Here is a 27,963-nt window from a genome sequence, read left to right on the forward strand (position 1 = left end):
GCGGCCCGTAAAAATCACCAAATAAAGGAACGGCGTATAATCTAGCTGGTCATAAAGTCCGCTGCTCAATCCAAACCCCCGCGCTTCATTTTGCAGAGTTTATGAGTCTATTCTGACCGGGGAAAGTTGTACAATGAAGTGGGAAAGCTATTGCTATGCTAAGGTAGTCTGTGACCAGATCGCCGCCGCTATTATTATCCTTACGTCTGAGCGTATATCCACACTTTATTTCTGTCTACAGTAACGTGACTTCACACACTGTGTATGTGTAGGCTATGTCTGAATGGCAGAGCACTGCCATCACAAAGAATCGCTCACAGTCAACATGTCACACAAACCCAGACACAGAGGTGAAGCAGTGAGCGGATTGATTTTGTCAGTTTGGTTTAACAGTCCCAGTGATGTTGGACAATACGGCCCTCTTACTGCAAGCTCCAGCACTTCTGCTCTCAATTCACCGGCCAGTGTTGTTGTTGTAAAGCAGCTGACCGGCGCGGCGCTAAATGTTTACGTCACACCTGACGCTGTTTACAAGCACCTCTTTCATTCCGGAACGCTGTGTAAAAGGGGCTACTGATGCGCCAGCAGGCCGGCGTTGCTTGGTTCTGTGTAAATAACACAGAAGCAAGCAAAGCCGGCATATTGGAGTGATGTTGTTCCGTCAATATGCCGCAATCTCTGTGTAAAAGGGGCTTGTGTGTTCTTGTCCATGTTTTCCCACAGTGTGCATTGCATCAGGTACCAAGGTGGCGCTCTTCAACCGGCTGCGCTCCCAAACAGTCAGCACACGCTACCTTCACGTGGAGGGGGGCAACTTCCATGCCAGCTCCCAGCAGTGGGGCGCCTTCTACATCCACCTGTGTAAGCCTGACCAGCACACTAGACTAACCCCTGAAACACGCATCCTACTCTACTGCACGTCTGCGTCTGACTTTTTTTCACCGACCGTGTAAAAACACTACAGCGGCCACACATCCAACCTAGGACACCCTGCAGACGGCCGTCGGAGGCGCTTCTGCAGCGACGCTTTTCTTTACCTCAGGAGGCTCGCCTATTTCTTCGGGGGGAGACTTGCGTCTCTCTGCTTTAACTGGACTAACCGATAGAGAAATACTCTGGTGACAGTCATACCAGCAGCATTCACTGTAGTTTTACGGTTTACCAGTGTGTCCCTTTCAAAAGAAGGGAAAAAATAAAAAAGGGCAACCAGGCACTAGGCGACTCAATGTTTATCATATTCATCATAAAATTACATGAAACAACTTAATATGGGAATTATCTATGAAAACTCTATGTAGAAAGACTTTTAGAAGCAGCGCAGCAGCAGTTGAGACGTTCCATGTGTGTCCGAAAAAAGTGCAAGAGAGGCAACGGATGGCGACGCGCTCTAGAGTTAGACGCAGGATGTGTTTTGAGGCTGTAATGAGTTTAGAAGAGCTTCACATTGGACTATGTTAGTGTAGGAGGAAAGTGGTTTGACAGCTTTTCACTTCCTCTTCATGTCTGCGTGTGCTCACTGTAAGCCACGCTGAATGATAGTAATCACATAGCTGGTTCAGCACAATCAAAGTGATTGGATAAAAACTGGGAGCTGGTTGGCTGCAGTGCTGACACATTTCTATCCTGTGCTTTCAGTGGACGACGAGGAGTCGGAAGGAGAGGAGTTCACTGTGAGAGACGGTTACATCCACTACGGCCAGACAGTCAAGCTGGTGTGCTCTGTCACCGGCATGGCCCTGCCCAGACTGGTAACACAAACATCACCTCACAAATACAAGCTTTAATCAGCCCAGTGGGGGGACCTTGATTCATTCCAGAGAAGAGAACTGATCGTTGCAAACGTTCCTTCATAGTCCTACAGTTATAAGCCATTTTTTTTTTTTTTTTTTTTAACCTTTATTTATACAGGTAAATCACATTGAGACCGCAGACTCTTTTTCAAGGGAGACCTGTTCCCATTCCCACGTTACCATTCACACACACATTCATACACCGATAGCAGGCTAACTATCGCCATTCACACTAGGCAAGGTGGGTGAAGTGTCTTGCCCAAGGACACAACAACCATGACACAAGTGGCAGGGCGGGGATCGAACCGCCAACCCTTCGATCATTGGCCGACCCGCTCTACCACCTGAGCCACTGTCGCCCCATCTTTCCATCCATCTTTCCAATTTGTTGCATTCTTCCCCCATCTCCCCATTGGCTGATCTCTTCCTCTGTCCGCTCCAGATCATCCGTAAGGTGGACAAGCAGACGGCGCTGCTGGACGCAGACGACCCCGTGTCCCAGCTCCATAAGTGTGCTTTCTACTTGAAGGACACGGAGCGCATGTACCTGTGCCTTTCCCAGGAAAGGATCATCCAGTTTCAAGTAAGTGTCTCACCCCCCATCACCTGCACACATCACTGCAGCCTATAGATGCAACCCTTGCTTTAGCATGAAGTCACCACTGTAGCTTTTGAGTGGACCCAGTTGAAAGTGAATTTGAGCTTAGCCCTGCATCCATTGGTTTCCGTAATTATAAGGATGCTTGGAACAGGATGCCCTGTTTTTATTTTTTCTTTAAATAATTTTTATTTGTGAAGACAGTTGAGAAGCTAAAATGGCACATTTAGATTGCAGCCCCCTGATGAGAGTAGTCTCTATCCCCTGTGATCATGGGTGGTTATCTCCCTCCAGGCCACTCCATGCCCAAAGGAACCCAACAAAGAGATGATCAACGACGGTGCCTCCTGGACAATCATCAGCACAGACAAGGCTGAATACACTTTCTACGAGGGAATGGGCCCTGTCCACTCGCCTGTCACCCCTGTGCCTGTGGTGGAGAGCTTACAAGTACGCTGCCAAAAACACACCAAGCCTGTCTAATGGAACATGTAGGTGTGCTCCTGCTAACTCCTCTGTCTGTCTGTAGCTAAACGGAGGTGGGGACGTGGCCATGCTGGAGCTGACAGGACAGAACTTCACTCCTAATTTGCGGGTCTGGTTCGGAGACGTTGAGGCCGAGACCATGTACAGGTAGGTCTGTCTTTGGTTTTCTGAGTTCCTTAACTATGTTTCGTAATGCTTTTTTACAGAACCCTTTCATTCTATGGATAATTTGATTTCTTAGGATACTTGAAAAGCTCAGAGCAAATGCATATAGGGGGAGATGTGAATAAATGTGTGTGGTAATTTGAAAGATTAAAAGTCTCAGACAGTGGTTTAACACCTCATTGCACAATATCCTAATGCAAGAAACAAATAGTAACGCCACTACAGAACCCTACAAAAGGAAATCATGATGTGTTCAATTGTAACATCAAGAATTTTTTTTTTTTAGTTTTTCGTGAGAAGCTTGAATAATACAGTTTGGGTGAAAAACTTGTTTTCCCAGCAATATAAAATTGGTAGTAAATATGGAATTATGACCTGTTTAAAGTCCTTTTCTGAGCTCTGCTCATCTTATAAGCAATTAAAGCAATAATACCAGTTCTCCTTTAACTAAATAATAGAAAAGTATCGATAAAGATTCTGATTGTGGAGTCTTCATAATGGTTTCAATATCAATAGAAATGAATGATCCCCCACCCTACATACAGTATAACTGGGCAATTAACACAGTGGACTGAAATCCTTTTATGGCACACAATCACTTTTTGGCACAATGTGACCGTCTTAAATAAGTAAAATAAGTTAAAATGTTCTTAACATATTTGTGTGTAAGGTAACATTCAGCGAGCTAGACTGAGCTTTCTGAGCCCCAAAACCAGGCCAGATGCCTGGCTGAAAGAGGCTCTTTCACGATACTGCAGCAGGACCAAGCTCTTGGCTGTATGTGTGATGTCATGATATATAGGCTTATATGAATTGTTGTTGGTTTTATGTGGTCAGGATGAGACTAGTAAGCAGTGTTTGCATTTAAGAGATACGGTACGCTAAAATGTATAATTAAATTATATATAGGGGAGAGTGGCCTAAGTTGTGCATTTTGGATGTTGTGCCACCCCTTGTTTCTAGAAAAAGAAATTGGAAATGTGACCACATATTTAAGAAGAGCCATCCATTTGACTCATCCTGTAAAGAAGGGAGACACAAGGAATAAGATATAAGCACATTTAAGCTCAAAAAACTGTGTTTTGCTTTTCAAAGTAAAATTTCCATGATCAAGGTTTTTTGATTATTGTGTCTGAACAATTATAGACAAGTTTGAAAACATTTGACACATGTTTTAGTGCTTTGGTATGCTACATTTTGAGTCTATACAGTTAGCACGATGTCAGCCCTAAATTGCTGCATCATGCTTATTATCCAAATTTCTGGGATTGGGGTGATTTGTGCCAAAGGGCCTAGGTGAGTTATAAGTAAGTAAGTTAGTAAGTAAAATGTATTTATAAAAGCACATTTATGACAGTTTGCACTGTCTAAAGTGCTGTACATAGTGCATTCAGTAGGTAAACAATGAAGGTAAAATAACAATAACCAAAATAAAAGACGTAAAGCCCATACATCCACATAAACACAGATAGTAGTGCAGAGGTAAGATAGTTAATGGGGAGGAAACACCAGGGTGTACATATGGGTTTTGAGCCTTGATTTAAAGGCAGAAATGTAGAGGGAATCACATTTGTCAGGTGGCAGTTGGTTCCACAAGCACGGAGCAACTAGTGCAAAGTACATTTCTGAGAGTTGTGCCAGTGGCATGGCTGTATACGCTGGTCACCAAAAGAAAGTGATTGTCTACAGTAGCTCAGAAGAGAGTGACATCTCAATTCCACTTAACGACACCACTGATGAGAGTTCAGATGGCCAGAAAGATGATGATGGTGACTTTGTCATTGTGAGCTTTGCAGGTAAAACCATTAGATCTGCTAGGCCTTGTTAAAGAAAATTGTAAATAGTAAATCAACTATTTACTTTATTTACTTTAAATACACCTTAAATAAGTGATTGTCAAATGGATTTGTCTTGCATTACAGTTTATGAGATATATAGCAATGGCACAATTTACCCCATGGTATTCTCTCCAACCGCACAACTTACACCACACCGGGGGCAAGTTGTGCAACAAGACAACTTTTTTTCCGAAAGCTATATTTCTTCAACAGTTTATTCCAGATCCAAAGTTTTTATTGCCAGGGATGCACAACACCCTGAAATATATGTACATATTTGAGTTGGAGACTTTACTGTCAAGGTCTTACTTTAAAGTCACTTTGAGTGAAAAGTTTCACAACTTAGGCCACTCTCCCCTATTAGGGCTGGGAAATAATTCAATTACGATTTATTAATTGCGACAAAACTCCCGTCAATTACGACGATAAATGCTTGATATGTCCGTTTGGTACGCATCCGCAAGCTTGCAGGATACGTGCAGAAATACGGACGTAATGTACGCAGAGTACGGACAGAAGGCTCCGTCCGTATCCATATGCGTATGTAACGTAGAGCATAAATGAGCCTTAACACCACTGGACTGTTAACCGTTAGGCAATTATATGCCTCGCAAATGGAAATAACCGGCAAGCGATATTTCTACTTTTAAAATGGCTTGTCATCAGTCTTTGTGTGTGTTTTTCACAGGTGTGCGGAGAGCATGCTGTGTGTGGTGCCTGACATCTCTGCTTTCCGTGAGGGCTGGCGCTGGGTGAGGCAGCCTGTGCAGGTCCCCGTCACGCTAGTCAGGAACGATGGCATCATCTACTCCACCACACTGACCTTCACCTACACGCCGGAGCCCGGGCCCCGGCCGCACTGCAGCGCAGCAGGGGCCATCCTGCGCTCTGGGAGCTCCAGTCTGCTGGAGCCCGCTCTCTACAGCACCTCCAACACCGGAGTCACCTCCTCCAGCGCCGCCGCTGTGGTTTCATAACACAGCACAATACCATATGCCTTGAGAGCAAGCTGTACCACTAGGTATATGAAGACTTTTGGAAATAATAAACACAAAACTGATTGACTCTAAAGTGCTGCATATGCATTTGGATACAAAGAAGCTGAAATGGAAAAGAATGGGCGAGAGAAAGGAGAAAACCCGGGGGGAATGTGGAGGAGGAGTGCCATCACAACGTTGTCAGAATTAGTTCCTTGACATGCCCCCCCCTCTCCCTCTCTCCTGTGGTTACTTATGGGACCTGCCTATCCACTTCAGGTGTTTCCTTGGAATGAGTCAAGTTCACCGGCACTTTTCTGCTGCTGCGAGGGCGGAAAGAAAAAAGCAAACTGAGAACAACAATACATCCACCATGTAGAAACAAAATAATTCTCTAGAAAGGAAAGTCTATTTCTTGCGGCGCCCTGCTCCCCTTCAAACTGTCTCTCCTCTCGCCCACCTCTTGTTTTCTAATTATTCCTTTTTTTTGTGTTACTTTGCCTTCATTTGTGGTTGTTCCCAAAGAGGGGGTCGGGCGGGGCCACACGCCGGATGTAGAGTTGTTGTCTGGATAGAAGGATCCAGAGGGACACACATAAAACGTGACGATAACATAGTTTTTATGGACCAAGGATCTTGTATAAGCTTTAGTAAAGGTACATTTTTCTCCATACCTTTTTTGTATTAAACCATATAGTACACTTTTGTTACCAAATAGTTTCTATTCTTCCTCTGAGCTTGGCTTTGTTTTCCCCCCTTTGAGGTCCAAAATCCCCAAACCTGTATTTTGTCGCAACCTTTACTTCAAAAGCCTCCTTTTTTCAGTCTTTTTGGATTGAACTTTCTCTGGTTTTGTTATAATACTCTTGCTTCTTCTGTTGCGGAAAAAAAATATTAAGTCTGGGTTTGTTTATTTACCTAAGCAAAGTTTGTTTTTATTGGGGAATACCCTCATAGGGCCTATGTTTTATCATTGGTTTTTATGAGGTCTTTAAAAAGAAAAAGCTTTAAGCAACGCCTCTGCCTTGCCAGCAACACTCTTATGTGTGCTATGTCTCATTTTGGGAACGTATACACATCAGTACATCTCACGTGGGAGCCATAGCAACGTTTGCAGAATACATTTAAAAAACTAGACTTCCATGGTGACGACAAGACAGAAAAATAGTGTGGGTTTGTTATTGTTCACACTCATGTAAGAAATGTAGTCATTGACTTAAAGGATAGCCTTAGTACTGTATATTCTTAGCATGTACACAGTCAAATCAGTCACATATCTAATATCCTGTGTCTATTGCTGTTAAACCTATGGGATCATGTAGTGAGTCAAAGTCTTCCAGTGTGTGCTGTTAGCTCTGCTGGCATTCAACCCAAAAAAAAGAAACAATTTCAATTTGATGTGGCCTTACTGATAACTCCAATTACAAGAAACGACACATCATCTCTTCTGTGCTGTTTACTCACCTTTAAAAGAAGCTGTGCATAGCACTAGAACAAGCAGCTCTGCTGTGTTTAAGGAGCTCACTGTACCACCTTGTTATGCGAAAGCGGCCTTCTGAACATATTCTTCTTTTCTTTGGTGTACAAGTACAAACAAGCCTGTTTTTTATTCTCATGGGGTGCCTGGCACCTTCTCACTTTTGGTACAATGTCCCACGAGCGCTGTAAGCTCCTTTTTTCCCAGCCTTCTTTTTCTAAAAACAAAAAACACCACAAATCTCTTGTTTTCTTCTCATTGTAGAACCAAGCATTGTGTGTACATTGTAAAACTGTCTGTCCGACTAGTTGCACTCATCTGTGTTCACGGTTGACAGCGTCTCCTGTTGGAGTATAAAGGCCTTCTAAATGTGTATTATTGAAGATGTGCATTTCCAAACATAACAGCAATATTGTACAGGTAATTTCATCGTCTTTGTCCGCCTGAGCACTAGTTCACCAGCCAGCGTGTGTGTGCGTGTGTGTGTGCGTGTGTGTGTGCGTGTGTGTGTGTGTGCGTGCGTGTGTGTGTATATCATGTAGTTGCTGTAATGGAATATTGAGTCAGACTCGCTCCATTTCAAAGTGTGCTCCAACTGCTTTACAAAAAGAAATGTAAAATAAGAAGCTTAGTGATTGGTGGTGCTTTATTCTGTCTTCCACCAGTTACCAAATGTCTGATAATGATGGATGAACATTCAAAGGCAATATGTGTGATTTCTAGTATTACAGTACAACTGTATACACTTCCGGGGGTGGGGTGGGACAACAATACTGTAACTTGAATGTCTGCTTAATGAAGTATTTTTTATTCTTACAAACAAACCCTTGAAATAGGAACAAAAAAGGATTTGCTCGCACCCCTTTCAATGTTTAAGAAAAGGCAAACAAATTAAGTTATGCTCCGTTGCGCCACCCTTGCCCACCTGTCAGTCATTAATGTTAAATGTTTTATATTGTAATATTGATATTTTTTAAATTATTGTTACAAATTTCCCCTTGTCTTATGTCAAAAAAATAAAATAAAATAAAGTGCATTATTGCCCATGCTGCCTAGGTTGGCCTGGGAGTTTTTTATTTTTTTTGTAAGAGGTCACTTCCTGTCTCTCCGATGCTGCAGCCGTAGTGTAGCATCCAAAAAGTCTTTGCGCTTCTTTACGCCAAAACAGGTCTGCCTGAACCCTCAACCCTTAACTCTGCGGGATGGAGCTCCCAAACATTTCAAACTGTAGATTAATTTTTTATTTTGATCTTGTGTTTTTTTACTAACTCTAAATTCAGACCTAGCTTCTGCATTAGCACCAGGCCATGCCCCCTCCACCACCCGCTCGAGATGGGATATCTTTGAGCTTTTAGTTTCCATGTGGAGTGGTCCCTCCCTGGGCTCAGTTGCTCTGATGAATAAAGGGAGTGGGAGGGGCAACGCAGGCTTTTAAAAGAAATGTCGCCTTGACAATCTGAGCTGGTTTACAGTTTATATATATTTCTTAATTTTTTCTCTTGAAAACATTTAAAGAGAAAGGGAGGATACAGAATTACTTGATAACACACCTCACTCTTACAAAAGGGGATACACTGTCAGAAAGTGTTCAAGAAAATGTTACATGCCTTCTACAAAAAAAAAATATTATTAGTAACTCACGCTATATTAACCTGGTGGGGAAAAAACAAAGAAACCCCGCTATCTCATTAGCCATGCTTTTTACGAAATATCTGTAAGCGGTTGCTTTCTTTCTCTGTGTGTCTGGTCATATTCATTATTGCTCTTCCAAAAGCAGCTGTTCTTCATTTGTTTGTATATTTGTTTTTTTATAAAGAGCTCTGAACAATGTATGTATCCTCTAATATGCCAAATGTCTTTTTATAATGTAGTTTTCATGCACTGCTTAACAAAACGGGACAGAATGAGAGGCAGCTTTAACCCATTTAAAAGTGTGGAGCTTTTCTGTCACACTCAGCCTTACTTTCTCCTTCAGACTATTTGGCTGTTTGCACTACAGAGCACTATCTCTTCTTTTCCTGCCCACATTTCATTCTTCTCCTCACACTTCCTTTTTTTTTTTTTAAATGCCGCCTGTTGCTTTGCTACAGTTAAATAATTTTTTACCTTGTCCCTTTCCCTCTTTCCTCTCCTCTTCTCCATGTCCTTCCACTATCTTTCACTTTCACTGTATCTGTGCATTATTCTAGTAAGTGGTAAGCAGAGGTGTCATTGTGGTAGTATACTCAGTGCTCAAAGGGTTGCTGATGGTAGAAACCTGTGCTGTTTGTAACATTTAGCAATAACGTCAAAGACAAAGGGGATGTTTTTTTTTATGATAACATACGTTAGTTTGTTTTTGTACATATTGCAGCTCCAGATCATGCTCAAATCTGTATGTCCATTAAAACAATAAAAAAAAATTGCAATATTGGCATAAAAATGAGAAATAAAAAAAGTTATATAAAATCTTGCTTTGTGTTCTGTTCTTTAATTGCCATGAGAAGCATTAGCATACTTTACTTTAAATCATGCAACAGTACAGATGAAAAAACTCAGACTTGTGTATCTTTTAAGTAAAGAATAAACATTTAGTTAAGTCACCCCCTCTATGGTGATAGTTAAGCATCTCCCAGTGGCTGGAGGCCTTTGGGCATCTATCAAGCCCAAATGGAACTCTTATCCCTGGGAACAATTCCCAGCAGACCCCCCCCCCCCCCCCCCCCCCTTTTCTGGACACTAATGCCCTCTGTTCTTTGGTCCACTTTGATTAAAGCCATTACAAGTTCCTCGTTTCTCTGGCCAATGCAGTGTCACACTGGGCACTGAATGTCGTTATTTGGTCAACCAGACGTTGGTTATTGGTAGGTTAGGTTGTGTTTATAACAAAAGAACGATGCCATACACAGCCAATGGGATTACATTACATTCAGTTGTGTGTTATAAGAGGACTTCCGTCAGAATATGCACATTATCATCCAATTATACAAAACAAAATCCTTTCAAAGAAAGAGTACCAATTTACTCATCAACATTGAGTACAATGAACATGGCAACATGTTGACACGGGTAAACAAAACAGGGGTAAGTTGCTACATCAATGCTGCTATATTTAACACAGTGGATGAGGCCGGCAATTCACTCTTTGGCGGAGTAAGAGGATACAGGTGTGCAAAGTCCCACTAAATGATAAGGTCCCTCCAGTTCTTAGAGTACACACTGTACAAGCCCCTTCGCTGTGCACACACACACACACTTTGTGTGCAGTGTGTGTGTGCAGTGGGGTCCTGCTTTGTGGGGTCCTGCTTTGAAGCTGCTGAGCAAAGTTTTTCTGATGTTTTAGTCATTTTGTCGGCCATACTTTTGATTTTGATATCTGATAATGAAGCTTGTTTTCACTTATTACTTATAATATTAGGTGCTATTAAAGATGTAATCTGTCGCATTAACATCTAATTTATTGTCTGTCAAGTTCCTATCTATCTAAATAGTGAGTTAAAACAATGGTGATTGAGCATATGACCCACTGATGAAAGCTCTTGTGTATTACTGTATGAAATCAGTATATTGATAGTTCTTACCTACTAAAGGCTTTCTCTGTGTGTTCTAATCAAACATTGTGACCCAGAAGTTATGAGAAGTGCAGACAGAGAGAGTCTTTACCGCTACATCCATTGGCACTCGGCAGTGACAACACTCGCCCAGGCTTGCCTGCTGTGTTCGATTGTACATGGAAAATAATCAGGAACTTCAGACCTGGCTTCACACACACGTTACGTTAAGACAACACACCATGGATTCACTTCACACAACTGTTTGCACTCAGGCCGGAGCTCTTAAGGTGCAAACACACTGCACTCCGCCGCGCGGCGAGTTTCCATACAAAGTCAATGTATTTTGCGCGGCGCCGCTCGAACGGGCAGCCGGCAGCGGGCATAGAGCGGTTCACGCCGCAGGAGTTGAGAATATTCAACTTTTTACAGCCGGCCACGCCGCGATAGCCAATCAGCGTTGAGCTCCTCCCGACGTCACTCGCTTCGGGACGACGGACAGAGGAAATTAAGATGGATGAAAACATAATAGTCACAGTTTGCTCCCATTAATTCTGTGAATAGCCTCTGTGTCTGTTGCCTGCTGTGTACAGCTATCAGTTTTGCTTTATGAACCAAGTTAGCACCTGTTAGCTTGGGTAAAGCACCATCAGCACAGCAGACTGGTGCTCTCAGCACCGGTTAGCACCAGCGCCAGCATGTCCCCAGAGTATAGAAGGCTACTCTGGTCGGGCGGTGGGCAGCGTACACAATATGACCCAATATGATCACGCGGCTCGGAACCTGCGATTCGCGCGGCCAACCGCCGCGCCGCGGAGTCAGAGTGCAGTGTGTTCGCACCTTTACACACACACAAACACAAACACAAACACAAACACACACACACACACACACACACACACACACACACACACACACACACACACACACACACACACACACAAACACACACACACACACAAACACATATCCACATCCAGTTTTAAGTAAGCTCACTCCAGGCTGAGGTGCGGATGCCAGTGTAGGTGACGCGTGTGCTGCCTGCGCTTGGCGGGGTATGACCATTGGTCTTCGGCCCTGCTGTGGATCTGCCCAGTTCCCCTTTAGCCGAGCGGCTGACGGCCAACCTCCCTAAAGCCTTCCTCCTCAGACAGCTGCAGCAGGTGAATGTAGCCAGCATGCCCTGGCGGAAGCGCTTGTTCATGAAGCAGTAGATGATGGGGTTGACGCAGGCCGAGGTGTAGGACAGCAGGTGTATGAAGGAGATAGGCGCGCCCGTCAGGCGGTGGGCTGAGCGTCGGTCGAAAGCCTGCCACGCGTTAACCACAAAGATGGGAGTCCAGCACAGGAAGAAGAGGAGCACGATGACCAGCAGCATGCGGATAACACGCTTCTTAGCTAGCAGGTTAGCTGTGGAGCTAGTGCTGGCCACACGGCCCACAGCCTGACGACTACCTGTGCTCAGTGTGAGGCTCTTCTTCTTAGACGGCTGGAGGTAGCAGCCATCGCTGTCTCCGGGCTTCATGCTGCTTGTGCTGGCTTGTCTCTCTGTCATTGGAAAGAATGGGGAAATAGAATACTGAAGTCAGCAGGATAAAAACATTTTTGGATCAAAGAGCCGTCATTATTGGAAAGCCAATCCTGCTATAGCTTATTTTCTCTGTGCCATAGACATTTATTTTGAAATCTCCAAAAACAACATCAAGAAGCCCCAACATTTCACTGGGAGACCTGTTCAATTCATGTTTAGTATCAAAGACATGGTTGGTTATGCTGAGTCAGTCTCACAAATACCATCCTGTTGCTGCAAACACACTAGACCACCAAATGTGTAACAATCCGCAGCTGAAAATAGTCCCAAAGAAATACACTTTTTGCTACTGTTTGCCCACATGTTTAAATAAATCATTTTGCAAAAGAGGAACTAGGTTATTCTGATGCTATATTCTTGCTATAATTACAGTAGTTTCCATACCTCTGGTAGATTTCCTGCTGGACAGCTCAAATCTGATGCCCCGGTAGAGCTCCACGGAGATGAGTCCATATGCTGCCATCATGACCATCCCGGGGATAAGGAAGAGCAGCAACAACAGAGACACGTACCTGGAACCGACAAACGCCAAAGAACATTCATTGTATCTAATCTAAATGAACACCAACGCCAAAGTTTCACTCATTCATCTTTAATTATTCTAATTTGATACTTTTAGTCCTTATAGAAAAGGAACTTTGTTTTGTTAAAATGGCCTCTATAAGTTAATTGACTTTAAGAATAAGAAATAATTTGAGATTGTGAGCTTTTATTTTGAAGGGTCAGATATGTGTAAGACGACAGTATTTCCAAAAGTGGTCGTCTCTCAACGGCAGCACCGGACTGAAAGAATCGAAAAAGAAGCCATCCGAAATGAGCAAAGGACTGCTTTATCCACAACAACATCTGAGTCCACCATGTGTGGAGACACTGGGACAGTAGTCTGGTTTACCGGATATCGCCAACTATATCGTTGGTATCTAGCTCACGCTAGATACCAACGTCAACATCCTCCCCTTCCTCTTCCCCGCTGTAGTCTACCGTTTATGTTCCACTCAGAACGGAAGAGAACAGAAAGTGAGCGTGTGTGTTTGATACGGTTTGAAAGTATCCAGCTCATCACTTTGCGAACACAAAAATGAGCTTGCACGGTCGGTGTATTTTTTGTTAGTTTGTCTTAAGGGTTGAATCCCAAGTGACAGAAAGGAGAAAACCACTTGTATTTTCATTTTACATTTTTCCAGCTGGAATGCAGAAACGAAAATTCCAGACGAATTCTCCCTTTCTTGCTTATTGGTACAAAACCAAAAAGTAGTTGGGAGTGAGAACGTGTTCTTAAATAAAAAAAAGAAGTAGGAAGCTCTCAGCGGCACAGCTAAAGAGGCTTGTTTATATTTTCTACAGTCAGAATCGAACCAAGGGAAATCGGACATAAAACATCTCCGTTCTCCCGTTTCCTTGTTTCTGTCATAGTCTTTTTTGGTTTTGAACCAATAAGCAAGAAAAGGAGAATTCGGCTGGTATTTTTGTTTCTGCATTCCAGCAAGAAAACGGTAAAACAAAAAATCAAGTGGTATTCACTTTTCTGTCACTTTGGGATTCAATCCTAAAAACAAATTATCAAAAAATACATGGACCCACATCTTACCAGGACTGCTGGATGACGTCGTTGGGCCACACCAGGCGACACATGTGTCCGGTGCTGTTGTCTAGGCGGGTGAAGGGCTTGAGTGTGCTGGAGACGGGGTATGGGAGCATGAGGATGAAGGAGGCCACCCATGTGGCACTGATGACCTTGGCTGCGTGGGATTTGGTCTGCCAAGCCCTGGAGGTCAGAGGGTTGCAGATGGCGCTGTAGCGCTCCAGGGAGATGGCCACCAGGTTAAACGTGGAAACGCTTACTGAGACACCTGCATGAATAAGAAAATCCATAAAATACTTTTTGTTTGTTTGACAGTGCACAATACATAGTATTTTTTTTAAAGGAATATATGAAATATGCACATTTGCTTGGTTAAGTTTTGTTACCTCAGCTTGACATAAAGACTGGAATTGGAAAGGAAAAAGGTCAGTGTATTTTTTGTTAGTTTGTCTTAAGGGTTGAATCCCAAGGTTTGATGCAGTTATTGCAAGCAAAGGATTTGCAACAAAATATTAAGTCTTATTCACTTAAATGTATTTTAAGTCTATCTGTTCCAATACTTTTGCTCACCTAAAAATGTAGTGTTCCTTTACAAATAATGCTTTCTTCACAGCTGTGTATCAGAGTCAGATCTAAATACCTGGAAATGAAAGCTGAAATGTTGATTTATTGTCTCATATTCATATTTTGGTGTGTTTCCAGTCTACAGCAAAAATAAAGGAATTGGCCTAACTGTTCCAATACTTTTGGAAGGGACTGTACATGCCTGATCACATTCTAAACTGCAAACGTGATATTGATTATTAAAGGGAAAGCGTTTTAATTCATAGCCTACTGTAGAGCCTAGTGGGGTATTATATTCGGAGTTGTGTATGGGGTAGAGCCAGTCGGCTATTTGACCGGCTATATTTGCTGATCTTGTCCGTCCCCCAATAACTCTACCTCCTAACTGATTTGTGAAGATAAAGTTGTGAGGCTGGTTTTCCAGCCGAGTCAGCCAGATAAAAGTGTCTCACAGGTTGGCACAGGCTATGGCTGTGTCTTGATTCAGGGGTTGCACCCTACTTAGGCTGCATTTGAAGACCGATTGCGTCATAGCGGCGCGCAAAGGCTGTCCCGTTTGCAAGGCTCCTTGCAAGGCTCCTCATATGCGGCCGAGAAATGCAGCCTTCGTTTCACGGTTTTGAAGGCTGCATCAGATGTATCCTTCGTGGCCCAACATATCCCAAGATTCATTGCGTTTTTTTCAGAGATGGCATAAAATAAAATAAAAAATAACAAAACAGCAACGTGTTGCTCCATCTTCTTAACTTTTATCTTCCTTTCTTTTTTTCTTGTACTTTTTTTTCTTTTCGTCTGGTAGGCAACTTCTTTTTCTTTTTTCCTCCATTGACAGGGCTGTCTCCATTGGCAGCAATCAGGGTTGCTAGGCAGGACAGGAGCGGCGAGTCGTCACGCAAGGTAACGGCTTGTTACGTAAACCGGAAATGCTCGTAAACCGAGACCTGCGGAGACCGTCTCATTTAACAAGGCTCGTTGGCCTTAAAACCGGCCTTAAAATCGGCCTTCATAGGCTATAGCCTTCATAGACCGCGAGACTGCGTCCTACCAAGTGCGTGGTCTCTGTAATGGGATACAGCCTATGTGTAATGCTTAATAGGTACTCACCCATTAACTGTTGACAGTGTTCACGTCAAATCCTTTATTCTGAATGAGCATGTTCACGGTGTGTTAGGTGGCTTATATGAACGACACAAGCGCTGAGAATATTGATCTGATGAATGATAGATCAAACATGAAATCATCATAAAAACATCCTGATGGAAATTTCTGTGAAGTATTTGTTCTTCAAACTGTACAGGGACGCACTGTTCCAGGCTTTCTTCAGTCGAAACTGCAGCGTAAAGTGAAAACAAACTCAGAGTTGGTTGCAGCAAACTTCTGAGTTCAATCTCAGAGCTTCATTGAGTTTAATGAAAAAAAAAATGTAGGCTATTTTCCCCCTGAAAAATACCTCCGTCCGGCGGCTCCTTTTTTTCACAGTGGCCCTAATAGGCCGTTGTAGACAGTTGTTTCCGACCACCCGTTTTATTTTTATGAATTTATTTTAATTCAAACTTTTTTATAGACTATTCAACACAGTCTCTCAGTGCACAGTGTGTAGGGAGCTCACGGCGGCACAGCCACAGAGTGCAGCAGCCAATCAGGATAAAGCTCGCCCACAGATCGAATAGCCAATGAGGCTTGTTTATTCGTTTTACAGAAAGAAACCAGAGAAGGGGAAATTGGACACAAACAAACTGATTCCTCCCGTTTTCTTGTTTTTGTCATAGTCTTTTTTGGTTTTGTACCAATAAACAAATAAAGGAGAATTCGGCTTGTATTTTCGTTTTTGTATTCCAGCAAGAAAACGGTAAAACGAAAATACGAGTGGTTTTCCCCTTTCTGTCGCTTTGGATTCAATCTAAAAAACAAACGATTAAAACGTACAAGGACCAAAAAAGCTCCTACTAAAGATATGATGCAGCGAAGAGAGTCGGTGATTTGATTGCTTTCTTGATGCACATGCAGCGATCATGTGACTTTTTTGACCGTCACGCTGTTGCTGCCACGCAACAACATACAATGTTCTAACCCGCTTATCAGCCAAAACAGTGCCTTTCCAGTCTACTCTAAAGGTGTAAAGCAGTGATCTGGTAGTGTTTTGGTCGCTTCCCTTTGCATCAGCAGAACTATAGCGCTTACAGAGACGGTCTCCGATCCGTGCGCTCTTGGCATATTTGGAGAGGAAGCGCGCACTCCTCCGTTCTGACCAGCTGTTTGTATGTGACAGGTCTCAGTCCCATGGTATGTTCTATCCAGGGAGTGTTTGCCATAGCCTTAGCCTATTCCTTTTTGGTGAAGGGGCCCCATACTTCCTAGTGTGCCTTTTCCACTGTATATTTAAATAAAGAAAATATTATTGCAAACCAAGCGCGAGGCCCTGTGCGGTGGCACACTTGGCCCATGACTTGCTGTAGTACTGGCTATAGGCTATATTATTGCGCATCAAAAAATTAGAATATTGGGATACATTGTTGGTCAAAAAGTGACTCAAAGGGACACTGACCATTCATCAATGTTGACGAGTTGGGGACATTTTTTTGAGTGGTTGAGAGTGAAAACATGTGCGACACCTTGGTTAGTGTGACTTTTGATGGTAGACCTACGTTGATAACATGATTGAGGAGACAGAGTTTAATCTTAAAAAAAATATATATTTGGCCTTTCATTTTATTCGAAAATGTAGGCTATACATTTTACAGATTGGCATTTACCATTTTTGGGACCGGCAGTTACCATTTTTGGGACTGGCATTTACCGTTAGTGAGTGGCACATGCCATGGTATGTCAGTGGTCGCTGTGGCATGCCACAGGCCGATAAACAATCTCGGCCCTACTGTTTATGTTTGCGTCAAATTAAATTATACTGCTGAGCGGCAACAGAGCACATCCTGCACTGATGCTCTGTCCTCAGCAGTAAGAATAACAAGCCTCAACTATAAATACATTGAAATGAGCAACCAAAAGGAGAGAGAGGCGTAAACAGATAAACACAAGAACAAATGAGGGGATTAATACCGGCAAGCAGCTGTTAGATGGAGCAACGGTGAAAATCAGATTTGCTAGCGGGCCTGTAATTGGATGAAAATGAAATATTGGTAAAAAGTCACCATCTCTAACGACTGCACCTTATTACAGAGTCTCCAAGCAGAATCTCTCCGATAAGTAGAAAAAGAAACCTGGGGAATTGATCCAAATTGATTTAAAGTTTCCACCTCAAAGCTGTCCATAGCCTCCCTCTGTTATTGGTCCTTCGAGAAATCATTTGGAAATAAAAACATAAAAACATGTTTGTGAATGTTGTTGTGCCTGTGAGTTGTTCCGCTTATGCTTTAGTTTGAGTTAAAGTCGACTAAACTAATAGCAGGCGTTTTGGGGGAGGAGCCATGTCACTGGAAGACTTTTGGATTGGCTTTTGAATTAATTATGTCATTGAGTATTAAGATGTGGGAATAGTTTGAAAGTTGTGGTTTGGTTTTACTCTCTACTCCTTTAGGTTGTGGCTTTTACTTACGCAAAGCTACCTTTCTTAACTTAGAAGATCCCTTCCAGGCATCTGTTTAAGACACTACATTTTAAATACTCTGCCCCCCCCCCCCCCCCTTCCAAACCTTTCACAGGTTTATAGTGTGTTTCAGCTCATTGTTTAACAATATGTCCCTCAACTTTACTGCTTTGGTTAACTTCCCGCTCACTCTGTTGTTTTCAGCCACAAAAGGCAGCGGCTGTCAGTGAGAAAACTCTTAAAACCCACTGTACAATTGGGTTTTGAAAACTCCATTCACAGAGAAAAGTTTGCCGGAGCTCTCATGTTTCCACTACACACTTTCCGTATGTGGTTATATTGGATTACAGAATCCGGGTTGTGCAGACCTGTCATTATACTCTGTCACATGTCATCATCAGATGAATGTGAAAATTGGCTTTGGTGTACAACGCTGAACATAAAACATTCTGCAAAGAAAGGCTCAAACGTACATAAGTAGAGGACAATAAGTGATTTCTGAGTAGAGGGGACCTTAATAAGTTCTGTTGACCTCCGTTTTGATTGTCCCAAACTTATTTTTAGTTTGGGGTAGACTGTATTCTTCATTTCCAAATCATTTTCATCACCCATGCCAAGCACAAATATTGACTTTAGACGTGTCTTAGTCCTTGCCACCATTCATGATCTGTGCTCTGCTCATAGACGCCTGTAATTTTTCAGAAATGTGTCTTTGAGGGAGAATCAGCTGTTGTATAGAACTGCAAACAACAGAAAAGACTGCATATAATAATGTACAGTCAATATAGCAGGAGGAAACATCTGAACTAGTGTCTTGAGGTAGATCCACTGTCTCTGTCAACAAGATCCCTTTGACCAAAACTGTTTTTAACTCAAGCTCATATACGGCCCCGGGAGTATGGGTAAGATGCAGGGAAATGAAACTTTGCACAGTACAAAGCCTAAGATGACAGTCATCCTCTCGTCAGATATACAATTCAATTACCTGCGCACTGAAAAAAGCTAATAGTTTCTCCCCATGGACATACAGAGTTGAATCATTTTGCATCAGGAGATGACAGGACTTTGAGGGATTTGAGGACAAAGCTTTAGGAAATTTGTTTAACATGTTTAAAGGTGGAGTCAATAATTCTGGAGAATGCTTTTTGTCAAAAATCACTTTTTGTCTAAATCAGTGAATATGTCCTCATGATTCGCTACCTGTCTGTACTGTGTGTGCGCTGAAAAAAAGTTCACTGTTTATACACAGCCTAGGCTCTGTAAATATCATACATGTACACCAGCACAATATACGTACCAGTTTAGTTTACAGAGCCTAGGCTGTGTATTTACACCAGCTTTTTTTTAGTGTGCACACAGTATTTACAGGGAGCGTATCGTGATCGGAGATATTCACTTATTTAGTTACGGTGCCCCCCCTTTGTTTATACCCTTTGTTTACATCCTCCTTCGTTTACATCCTTGTTTTCAGTCCTTGTTTTGTCCTTGCACACACAGTATGGACAGAAAAAAATAATTTTGGGTATTTTCAGACAATATTAAATTAGGGAGGGTGGGAAAGTAAAAAAAAAATCCAGTCCAGAAAAGTGTATATTTCAAAGCCATAGTGCATAGTGCGTAACTTCTGTTGCCCCCATGAGGAATTCTGAGTGATTACAACAACACTGTCGGTGCATCTACATGAGGTAAAGCCTTCAGTGATGTCACATGGATTTTATACCTTCTGCTGTATGTCCAGGTTTTTTCTGAGAAATAGAATCAGCAACTGAAACATTTCTTGGGCTCTTCTTGAGCTCCTGCACCAGTGTCAGGGTGTGACACCAGTTTGTAAACGCTGCCATACTGAGAAATACAGAGAGAGTTTTGTGGAGCTGATAAGGCTTAATCAACTTAGTGTCAACTAATTTGGCAATGGCTTGAATGTGACTGACATTCATTTATATGAAAAGGTGACTGTAGCTTTAAGTAATTCAAAAAGAGAGTTTTGGATATAGCTGTTAATGTTTTCAGACAATACTAAATACTCTTGGAGTGGGTAATTACTGTAAGTCAAAAATAACATCAACGTCCAGAATGTGTATATTTTAACTGCAGAAGGAACGTTTTAAATGTAAAGACCCCTAATAAAAAATAATAATGTGATGATCATAATTCCCCTCACCCATGAAGTACATGACCAGCTTGCATATACCGATGCCGAAGATGAAGTCCCGCATGAGGTTGGGGATGAGGGTGAAGGGGATGCACACCAGGGAGACCATCAGGTCGCTTACGGACAGCGACAGTAGGAACAGGTTGGTGACGGTGCGCATGCGTCTGTTCCGCAGCAGCACAGCCACGATCAGGCTGTTGCCCACCACGCTGAGGAGGAAGATGAGGCTGTACAGCACGATCCGCACTGTCTGGTTGATATCTGGGACAGTGGAGAGGAGACACATGGGTGCACGCGCACAAACTCAGGGGTGGATGGTAGAAATGTAACTTGGGGATGAGGGAACATATTAAGTGATGGCGGTCTAAGAACAATACAAACAGCCTTTTAATAAGAACTTACATTGTAAGGCTAGTGTTACCTGGAAGCAGTTAAGTATTTTTTTATTCCATATTGTCGATTTTATGTTGCTTACTGTTATATTTTCTTAAAAGTGCGACCTTAGCGCTATGTACTGCCATTTGCCTTCTCTTCTTATTTTTCTTTTCATTTACACCCTAAGAAAATCCACTGTAGCATTCCTATCAAGCAACTTATATAACAAATATAGTCATTAGTTTGGAGGTCAGTATTTGAAAAACAGTATTGTCATCACTATAACACATGGAATGGACACTTTGATCCATAGAAATGTGCGAGGTTGGCGCCATTTAGCCTACTTCTTCATCCTGTGACCTTAAAGTGGATAAAGACACTTCCACGCACCTTAAAGTGGATAAAGACACTTCCACGCACTTGACATTGGCAGAACTAGTGTTCAGTGACAACATATGTGTCACCACTAAAATACAGCAGACCGCATTAGCTTTATGGGGGACTTGGGCCATATGCGTAAAGCGCGGTGACGCAAATAAATGCCCGAGGCAATAAGTCGCTCTTTTTTTTGGCATAAAACCTGGTGGAGGAGGGGGGGGGGGGGGGGGGGGGAGCAGAATAGGTCCATCGCATTTTGGAATAAAATGATCTACTGGTCGACGGGAAATGTTCATAGCATTTAAAAGTAAAAGAAAGATATATTGACTGTACCTTGGGGTCCGGGTGCAGGGTCCAGATCGCTCTCGCACTCCGAAATGTTCTTGATCCCGAAATTGCACAACATCTTGTTCAGGTCGGTTGAATTTATGAGCATGTCGTGTATTGTAAACGTCTCCATTTCGCTGTCTCTCATATGGCCTCAAGTCAAATCAGTCATAAGAAAGGAATTTGTCATAGTGCGAGAGACAAATAGAGAGAAAGAGAAACAAAAAAATAAATACCTCCAAAGGATTTGATGTTTCAAAATTGTATAGGCAATTTCTTTTCAGTCGATTAAATAAAGAGATAATAATAATAAAAAAAGTACTAATATCAGTAGTAGGCTACTGTATTCTCTACATGTTTCCGTGCGCTCTGGCGCGCTGCGTTCCGCTCGTGCTCAGCATTTCCTTCTACTGACAACATGTGAACGGAGGGACGCATTGCTCAACCCTCCTTGAGGGTTTGTTAAGTCAGAATCTCCCCCCTCTTCTTTTTCTTTTTTTTTTCTTTATAAATTTTAAACACCCAGTCGCAAATCATTGCAGTAATAAAGATGCTTATATGTAATACGTTGTTGAGTATTCTTTTCGATTCTTTAGTATTTGTTCAAATATCTCCAGTCACATACAAGGGAGGAATACTGAAGCCAAAATAATTCATAGGGGCATACAGGCTACCTGAAATCTAAATGGATTTTAAATACAAAAAATTGTTTTGCACTGTGGTCTACCTGGGACCTGGCACATTTCAAAGCATGACATTTCCTGCTGTGGCATTTTCATGTCAGCAGCGATATGGAAGCCCATTGACTCCTTCTGTAATTGCTGTGAAGGGTGGAGCCCGCGCCGCAGCCATGAGCTGAAGTGAATATTCAAAAAGAAAAAGGAAAAAAGCTGATCTTTGTTCGAGGAACTCCCTGGGAAAAGCCAGGGAATTAAACTGATGAAACTGTCTAACGTGGGGTGGAGACATTTGGACATGTTTACAGGCTTGTTGTGACCTGTTATTAATTATATATCATCCAACATAAGCATAATGAAAGATAAAAGGACATTTCACAATGTTAAACCAGAAAATAAATCTAAATGAGCTCGGTTGCATGAGGTCTGTCATGGCATCATGAAGTGCCATCAATAAGACAACTCTGGGATCATTTCCCCAACAGAAACACCCTTATTGCATTTGTAAAAATACTCTCACATGGCCTAGGAGACCGGGGCATCATGTAAGTTCTCCCACTGGTTATTTCTCCAAAAGAGGGTACTGTCAAATACATGTAAGAGTTGCATGTGCAACTCAATGTTCTGAAGTCATTTTTCTATAGACATTCAGTGTAGGCTGTCACAGTAACGCATTCAAGTAAAAAAAAATAAAAAATAAACATTTTTACTCTCATAAAACTTTGATAAGTATTCAATTATGTTATTTGTGCACAGAATAAAGGAGGGAAAAGGTATATTTTTATACTTAAACCAAAGGCCTGTACAAATGCTAGCTTGGGTTATAGGTAGCAATATCATGATGTCACATTGAGGCAAGTTGTCTCAGTGCTCCTGGGGCAAGTTGTCACACGTGACATATAGTGAAACATCTTCAAATAATTGTCCTTGCAAGTGGTGCCTCTGCTTCTCACCCCCCCAAAAAAATATTACATTAGTATGTTTCTCATTCTCATACCTGCCCTGATCATTGTCTGAGTGCATGCACTATCCTGATGGTCTGATAGGCTAAATTACAATAGGACCCCTGTTAAAACTGCATAGGGTGGATGCTTTTGACTTAACCCAGGAAAAGCACTGATTAAAACAAAAACAGAAAATAATTAAATTAAGTCATTCAAGAGAAATGGTTTGACAAAGTTAATTGATTCAAACAAAGTGGCAACCTCCTCGAAAAAACTAGTAACAAGCATAAATGGGTTGTTCCTGTTGTTTCATGTACTGACACCAAATATTGAATAATTTTATCTTAATAAATCAGACTTTTAAAAACAATAATGAATGTGGTAAGTATTTACCTTTATATATAATTTTAATAAATGAAAAAAATGTGTGACAACTTGCTATGGGCCTGTAGGCCTACTCAACGCATTCATTCTCAATCTCAACAAAATATTGCTGTTGTGCAATATGTTGCTTGTACGTTAAATGTTGAAGTTGGTTGAGGTGGAGTTATAGCCTAAGGCTTGTGATCTGATGACCAAAATCACATAATAATCCCAGGTGGAAACAGGGCCTGAGACAGACACACAAGATAGGCATATATGAACTATTCATCTTTACCATTAATATTACAACTAAAGACCCAAAATTCCCTCACACTCCCCACCGCTGACATTTATGTGAAGCATGCGAAGTGTGTTTTATGTCTGACACTACACATTGGCTACTTATTTGTACATGTAATTTTAAAGCATGAGAATAAAATAACCAGCCATGGTTCACTAATAAATTGAGAATCTTCAGGTCGGAACCAAGTATCCGGTCTGTGTTTCCCTTTTCCTACACGCCTGCCGCACTGACCCCTCAGCAGTTGCTTAGTAACCTCTGCAGGGGGGGCGGCAGCATCAAATGGATGCTGAACAACACAGCAAAACAAGACGCAAACAAACTAAAGCGGGAGGATGGACGAGGGCACCGAGCTGTCTCTGGCCATCGCTCACATCGTCCAGCAGCTGAAGGGAAGCCATTTACACTCCCAGATAGAGCGGCAAGCCAAAGTGAGTCAGCTGCTCAGGCAGTTAGCATGTGGCTAACGCAGCAGATCCTAGCAGGTCGCTGTCAGTCTATCGCGTTAACTTTTGAACGTGCGCTTGTAGTGCATCACAACGTGAGCACACACGCGCTGCATGACTTCAGAACGTCACAAACGTAACACTTTGTATTTATTCTTTCTTTAGGAGTGTTTACATCAACCTGACATCCAATTGGAGTCCCTTAAAGAGGACGTACGCAGTTTTCTCAAAACATCAGGTAGGCAGACACATGTATTTTTTCATTTAATTGATTAATTCAGCAGGGCCGAGTTCCTCCCAGTGGCATCAGCAGGTCGGTGGCTAGGCCGTGGCACTTCCGGTGGCATCTGTGGCAGTTCTCCCCATAGACATAATGTCTATGGTTCTCCCAATATCAATAGTATCCAGCTGCAGCCCCGGAGAACAATACTGAGTCGGGCCGGGAGTACTGAGTCGGGGCGGGAGTACTGAGTCGGGGCGGAAGAAAATACAAATACATTTCGAACGTTATTTAGACAAATTATATTGTTTTGGCGATTAAGTTCAGGCATCACAGCTGGGTGGTTAGGGTTAGGGCAAGGGGATAGGGAGAGGTTAGAATATATATATAGAACATTAGATTATGTTCAGGCATCACAGCTGGGTGGTTAGGGTTAGGGCAAGGGGACAGGGAGAGGTTAGAATATAGATAGAACATTAGATTAGCCACGGCGCTAGCTCCACTCGGCTAACGGAACACCGCGGCGACCATCTTAAGAAGGTCACGTCAAACAATAAAAAAGACCGCAGACCGATAGGCTACTAGCCCCGACACAGTACTCCCACCCCGACTCAGTACTCCCGCCCCGACTCAGTATTGTTCTCCGGGGCTGCAGCTAGACTCTACTCCCCAATATAGACCTATTATATTGCCCATGCATTCCTATGAAAGCTGCTCATTGGCGCAGTGCAACATCGTGGATAGAATAGCCTTGTTTGAGTAGGAGCCGTCTTGCTCAGACCTGCGCAATTATGACGCGTCTTGCTGAGCACACAGCATTTTTGCAGCAGTTTTGCTGTGTGCTCAGCGAGACACGCCTCATAATTGCGCTGGTCTGAGCAAGATGGCTCCTACTCAAACGAGGCTAATGTCTTCCACGTCAATGGGTCCCGATAGAGCATGCGCTGTGTGCGTTCCATCACGTTGCCGGATGTTGGAATTATAATAGTTCTAGCAATGTAGCATTGCATTGTTCATCGACCATGGAAATATGAGTTACTAACCCCTGACTATTCTCTATATGTGATCTTTAATTTGCACCCCCGTTATTGTTAAGTAGCCTAATATAGTGGTTAACAAGTTCTAAACAAAGATTCCTCCTACCATCTGGGCAACAATGATTAGCTAATGTAAGCTAAACCAACTAGTGGACCAGCGCTGTTTGATAGCGTGTAGTGCTAGGTAGTGAGCAACCATCAACATCAACAACATTCATGTTAAGTAAAAGGAATAACCTCAGACACTAGAAGTTAACAGAAATGTTAAGCCTACTAGCAATGTTATAAAATACGGAGTGAGGCGGAGCAGTGCACTGAGTTACTTTCACTACGACTCCTTTTCAGCTGCCCACCCCCTAACTGCTAAAATGGTTAATAAAAACCTAATGTAACGCTTGAGGCAGCATTTTGAAAAGAAAAAACTTTCATTTTATTATTACATGGTCTAAAGATAATTATGAGCCTCTGATTGAAATCCAGAACATTTTTGCGGAGACACATTCCTGTTCCCCACTTCTATTGCGTGAACGGGAATATCTGCTTCTGACACCCGTGTGTTTTGGGCACCCACCCACAGCCTGCGAAAAATGTCAATATCAGGCTTGGCCACTGAGCACTGCTGGATTGCGGAAGAAGGCACTGCTCCTGGGGGCCTGGTTCTCCCTTGACTCGCTGCCAATAAGGGCGGGGACACATTTCCAGGGAAAACCCACAATCCCAAATGACTCCCTAGGCACTCCCACTCCGTGAGCAAGTGTCACTCGCTGTGGAGTCACACTCGATCATTAAGGGCGAGGGTATAACAACGGTGCGGCTTTGGCAAGCCCTCGCCTTTGTCAGACGGAAACAGGAAGAAACCTAGAGACACTAGTTTAAGTCTTTATTTCTCACCCTAAAATAAAATTCCACCACATTTATATTTGACCTGAAACACTCTATATAGCTTATACTAATATACGCATGTGAGAGTAAAATGTAGTATTGAATAAAAACAAACTCACTCCCATGCTTTTTTGGCTGCATAATTTATTTGTTGTTAAACATTTTCTAACTGCATATTCTTAATTTTACCAGCTCAGTATGTAGTGGAGAAAACAGGTGGGTGTTTGATCTGCTGTTTAATTATCCTTTTAGTTAACATGCACAGCAGCATACACAACCAGGGAAAAGAACAATAGTCTGCTAAAGCATGTATTCCACTTGTCATGATTCGTTAATCTGCCATTACGATCGGCGAATCACGGCAGTTAATTAGCGTGCATAAATTATAATGCACTGCAAGGGTGGTCATAAATTAGAAAAGTCATGCGCTCCAGCTGACTGACATCACCGCCGCTATTACTACCCCTCATCGGCTTTAACAGAAACACAAATCTTACTAACAATTTAAGGAAATAATAATCACTGTCCCTTATCTTGCGGGCATTTTTTTCATCTGCTTCGTTTATCTTTTATCCATGCCTTGAAAATACACTAACGGTAGACAAGTGGCATAATCAAATCAACAAGTGTAAAACATGTTCGTTCCGATATTGTAGGCTACCCTCCGGTTCCGTCATTTAGGGCTTTGCATAAAAATAATCAATCAAATGTCTGTTTGAGGTAAGAGAACGTTTCATTTATAATTCAGGAAACAAACTCCATGGAATTCTCATTTGTAGGTTTGGCTCTTCCATTCCGGACATAATTGATTGGCGTACACCTGTCTTGTGCGCCTTCCATCAATATGTTCTACTTTTTAGTGCTGTTTGTCTGTCACTGATGTGTGGCGCTGCACAATGTGAGTCGCGCATGCCATCTTTGACAGCTAGTTAGGGCTACACGAGTTGTTCATATGTGTAGTCCTACAGTAATACTTTTATTTATCTCAGCGCTATTTTTTTTTTTTTTTTTTTTTTTTTAACCTTTATTTATACAGGTATATCCCATTGAGTCCGAAGACTCTTTTCCAAGGGAGACCTGTTCCCATTTACACGTTACCATTCACACACACATTCATACACCGATAGCAGGCTAACTATCGACATTCACACGAGGCAAGGTGGGTGAAGTGTCTTGCCCAAGGACACAACAACTGTGACACAGGTGGCAGGGCGGGGATCGAACCTCCAACCCTTTGATCATCGGCCGACCCACTCTACCAACTGAGCCACAGTCACCCCCCAACCCCCCCCCCCCTAAAGTTCCCCATTAGCAGTGGAAGTTGTCTGTCCTCCGCACACACACACACACACACACACACACACACACACACACACACACACACACACACACACACACACACACACACACACACACACACACACACACACACACACACACACACACACACACACACACACACACACACACAATATTTTACATTAACATTTACACCATATATTTGGATAATATTAAGAAGTGCAAAACAAAGAGAAATTGTGCAAAACTTTGTACATTAAAATGTGTAAACAAGCAGCTGATTTTTCCCTTCTACTTTTTATTTTTATTCATCATGACTCTAAGACGAAAGTGGTGACTAATAAAAACAGCACTAAAAACGACTAAATAGTAGAACTGCGCGAGTACGCGCAATATGGCGGGATGAGGGAAAGCAGAGTG

General features: G+C 42.5%; 3 protein-coding genes across 5 annotated transcripts in view; 2 read left to right on the top strand and 1 right to left on the bottom strand.

Annotated features, from left to right (window-relative positions):
• rbpjb (recombination signal binding protein for immunoglobulin kappa J region b) overlaps nt 1-9,755 on the top strand; it is a 92,894-nt gene extending 83,139 nt beyond the window's left edge. For both annotated transcript variants that reach the window (XM_080052230.1, XM_080052231.1), the window contains 6 exons: nt 724-861; nt 1,636-1,748; nt 2,233-2,373; nt 2,683-2,838; nt 2,918-3,021; nt 5,566-9,755. In XM_080052230.1, the coding sequence (XP_079908356.1) occupies nt 724-861; nt 1,636-1,748; nt 2,233-2,373; nt 2,683-2,838; nt 2,918-3,021; nt 5,566-5,854 (941 nt within the window). In that variant the 3' untranslated portion in view covers nt 5,855-9,755. The remainder of the gene's footprint in view (nt 1-723; nt 862-1,635; nt 1,749-2,232; nt 2,374-2,682; nt 2,839-2,917; nt 3,022-5,565) is intronic.
• A 320-nt stretch (nt 9,756-10,075) lies between these two features.
• Nucleotides 10,076-21,756, bottom strand: cckar (cholecystokinin A receptor). The gene is made up of 5 exons (XM_080052343.1): nt 21,381-21,756; nt 20,304-20,555; nt 14,041-14,302; nt 12,837-12,964; nt 10,076-12,409 (listed from the first exon to the last, which is right to left on the bottom strand). The coding sequence occupies exons 1-5, from the start codon at nt 21,520-21,522 to the stop codon at nt 11,844-11,846; spliced, it is 1,350 nt and encodes a 449-aa protein (XP_079908469.1). The 5' UTR covers nt 21,523-21,756; the 3' UTR covers nt 10,076-11,843.
• A 2,175-nt stretch (nt 21,757-23,931) lies between these two features.
• tbc1d19 (TBC1 domain family, member 19) overlaps nt 23,932-27,963 on the top strand; it is a 57,557-nt gene continuing 53,525 nt past the window's right edge. For both annotated transcript variants that reach the window (XM_080051779.1, XM_080051780.1), the window contains exons 1-2: nt 23,932-24,090; nt 24,271-24,343. In XM_080051779.1, the coding sequence (XP_079907905.1) occupies nt 23,995-24,090; nt 24,271-24,343 (169 nt within the window). In that variant the 5' untranslated portion in view covers nt 23,932-23,994. The remainder of the gene's footprint in view (nt 24,091-24,270; nt 24,344-27,963) is intronic.

Source organism: Ammodytes marinus (genome assembly GCF_949987685.1).
Source record: "Ammodytes marinus genome assembly, chromosome: 23".
Classification (NCBI taxonomy): Eukaryota; Metazoa; Chordata; class Actinopteri; order Uranoscopiformes; family Ammodytidae; genus Ammodytes; species Ammodytes marinus.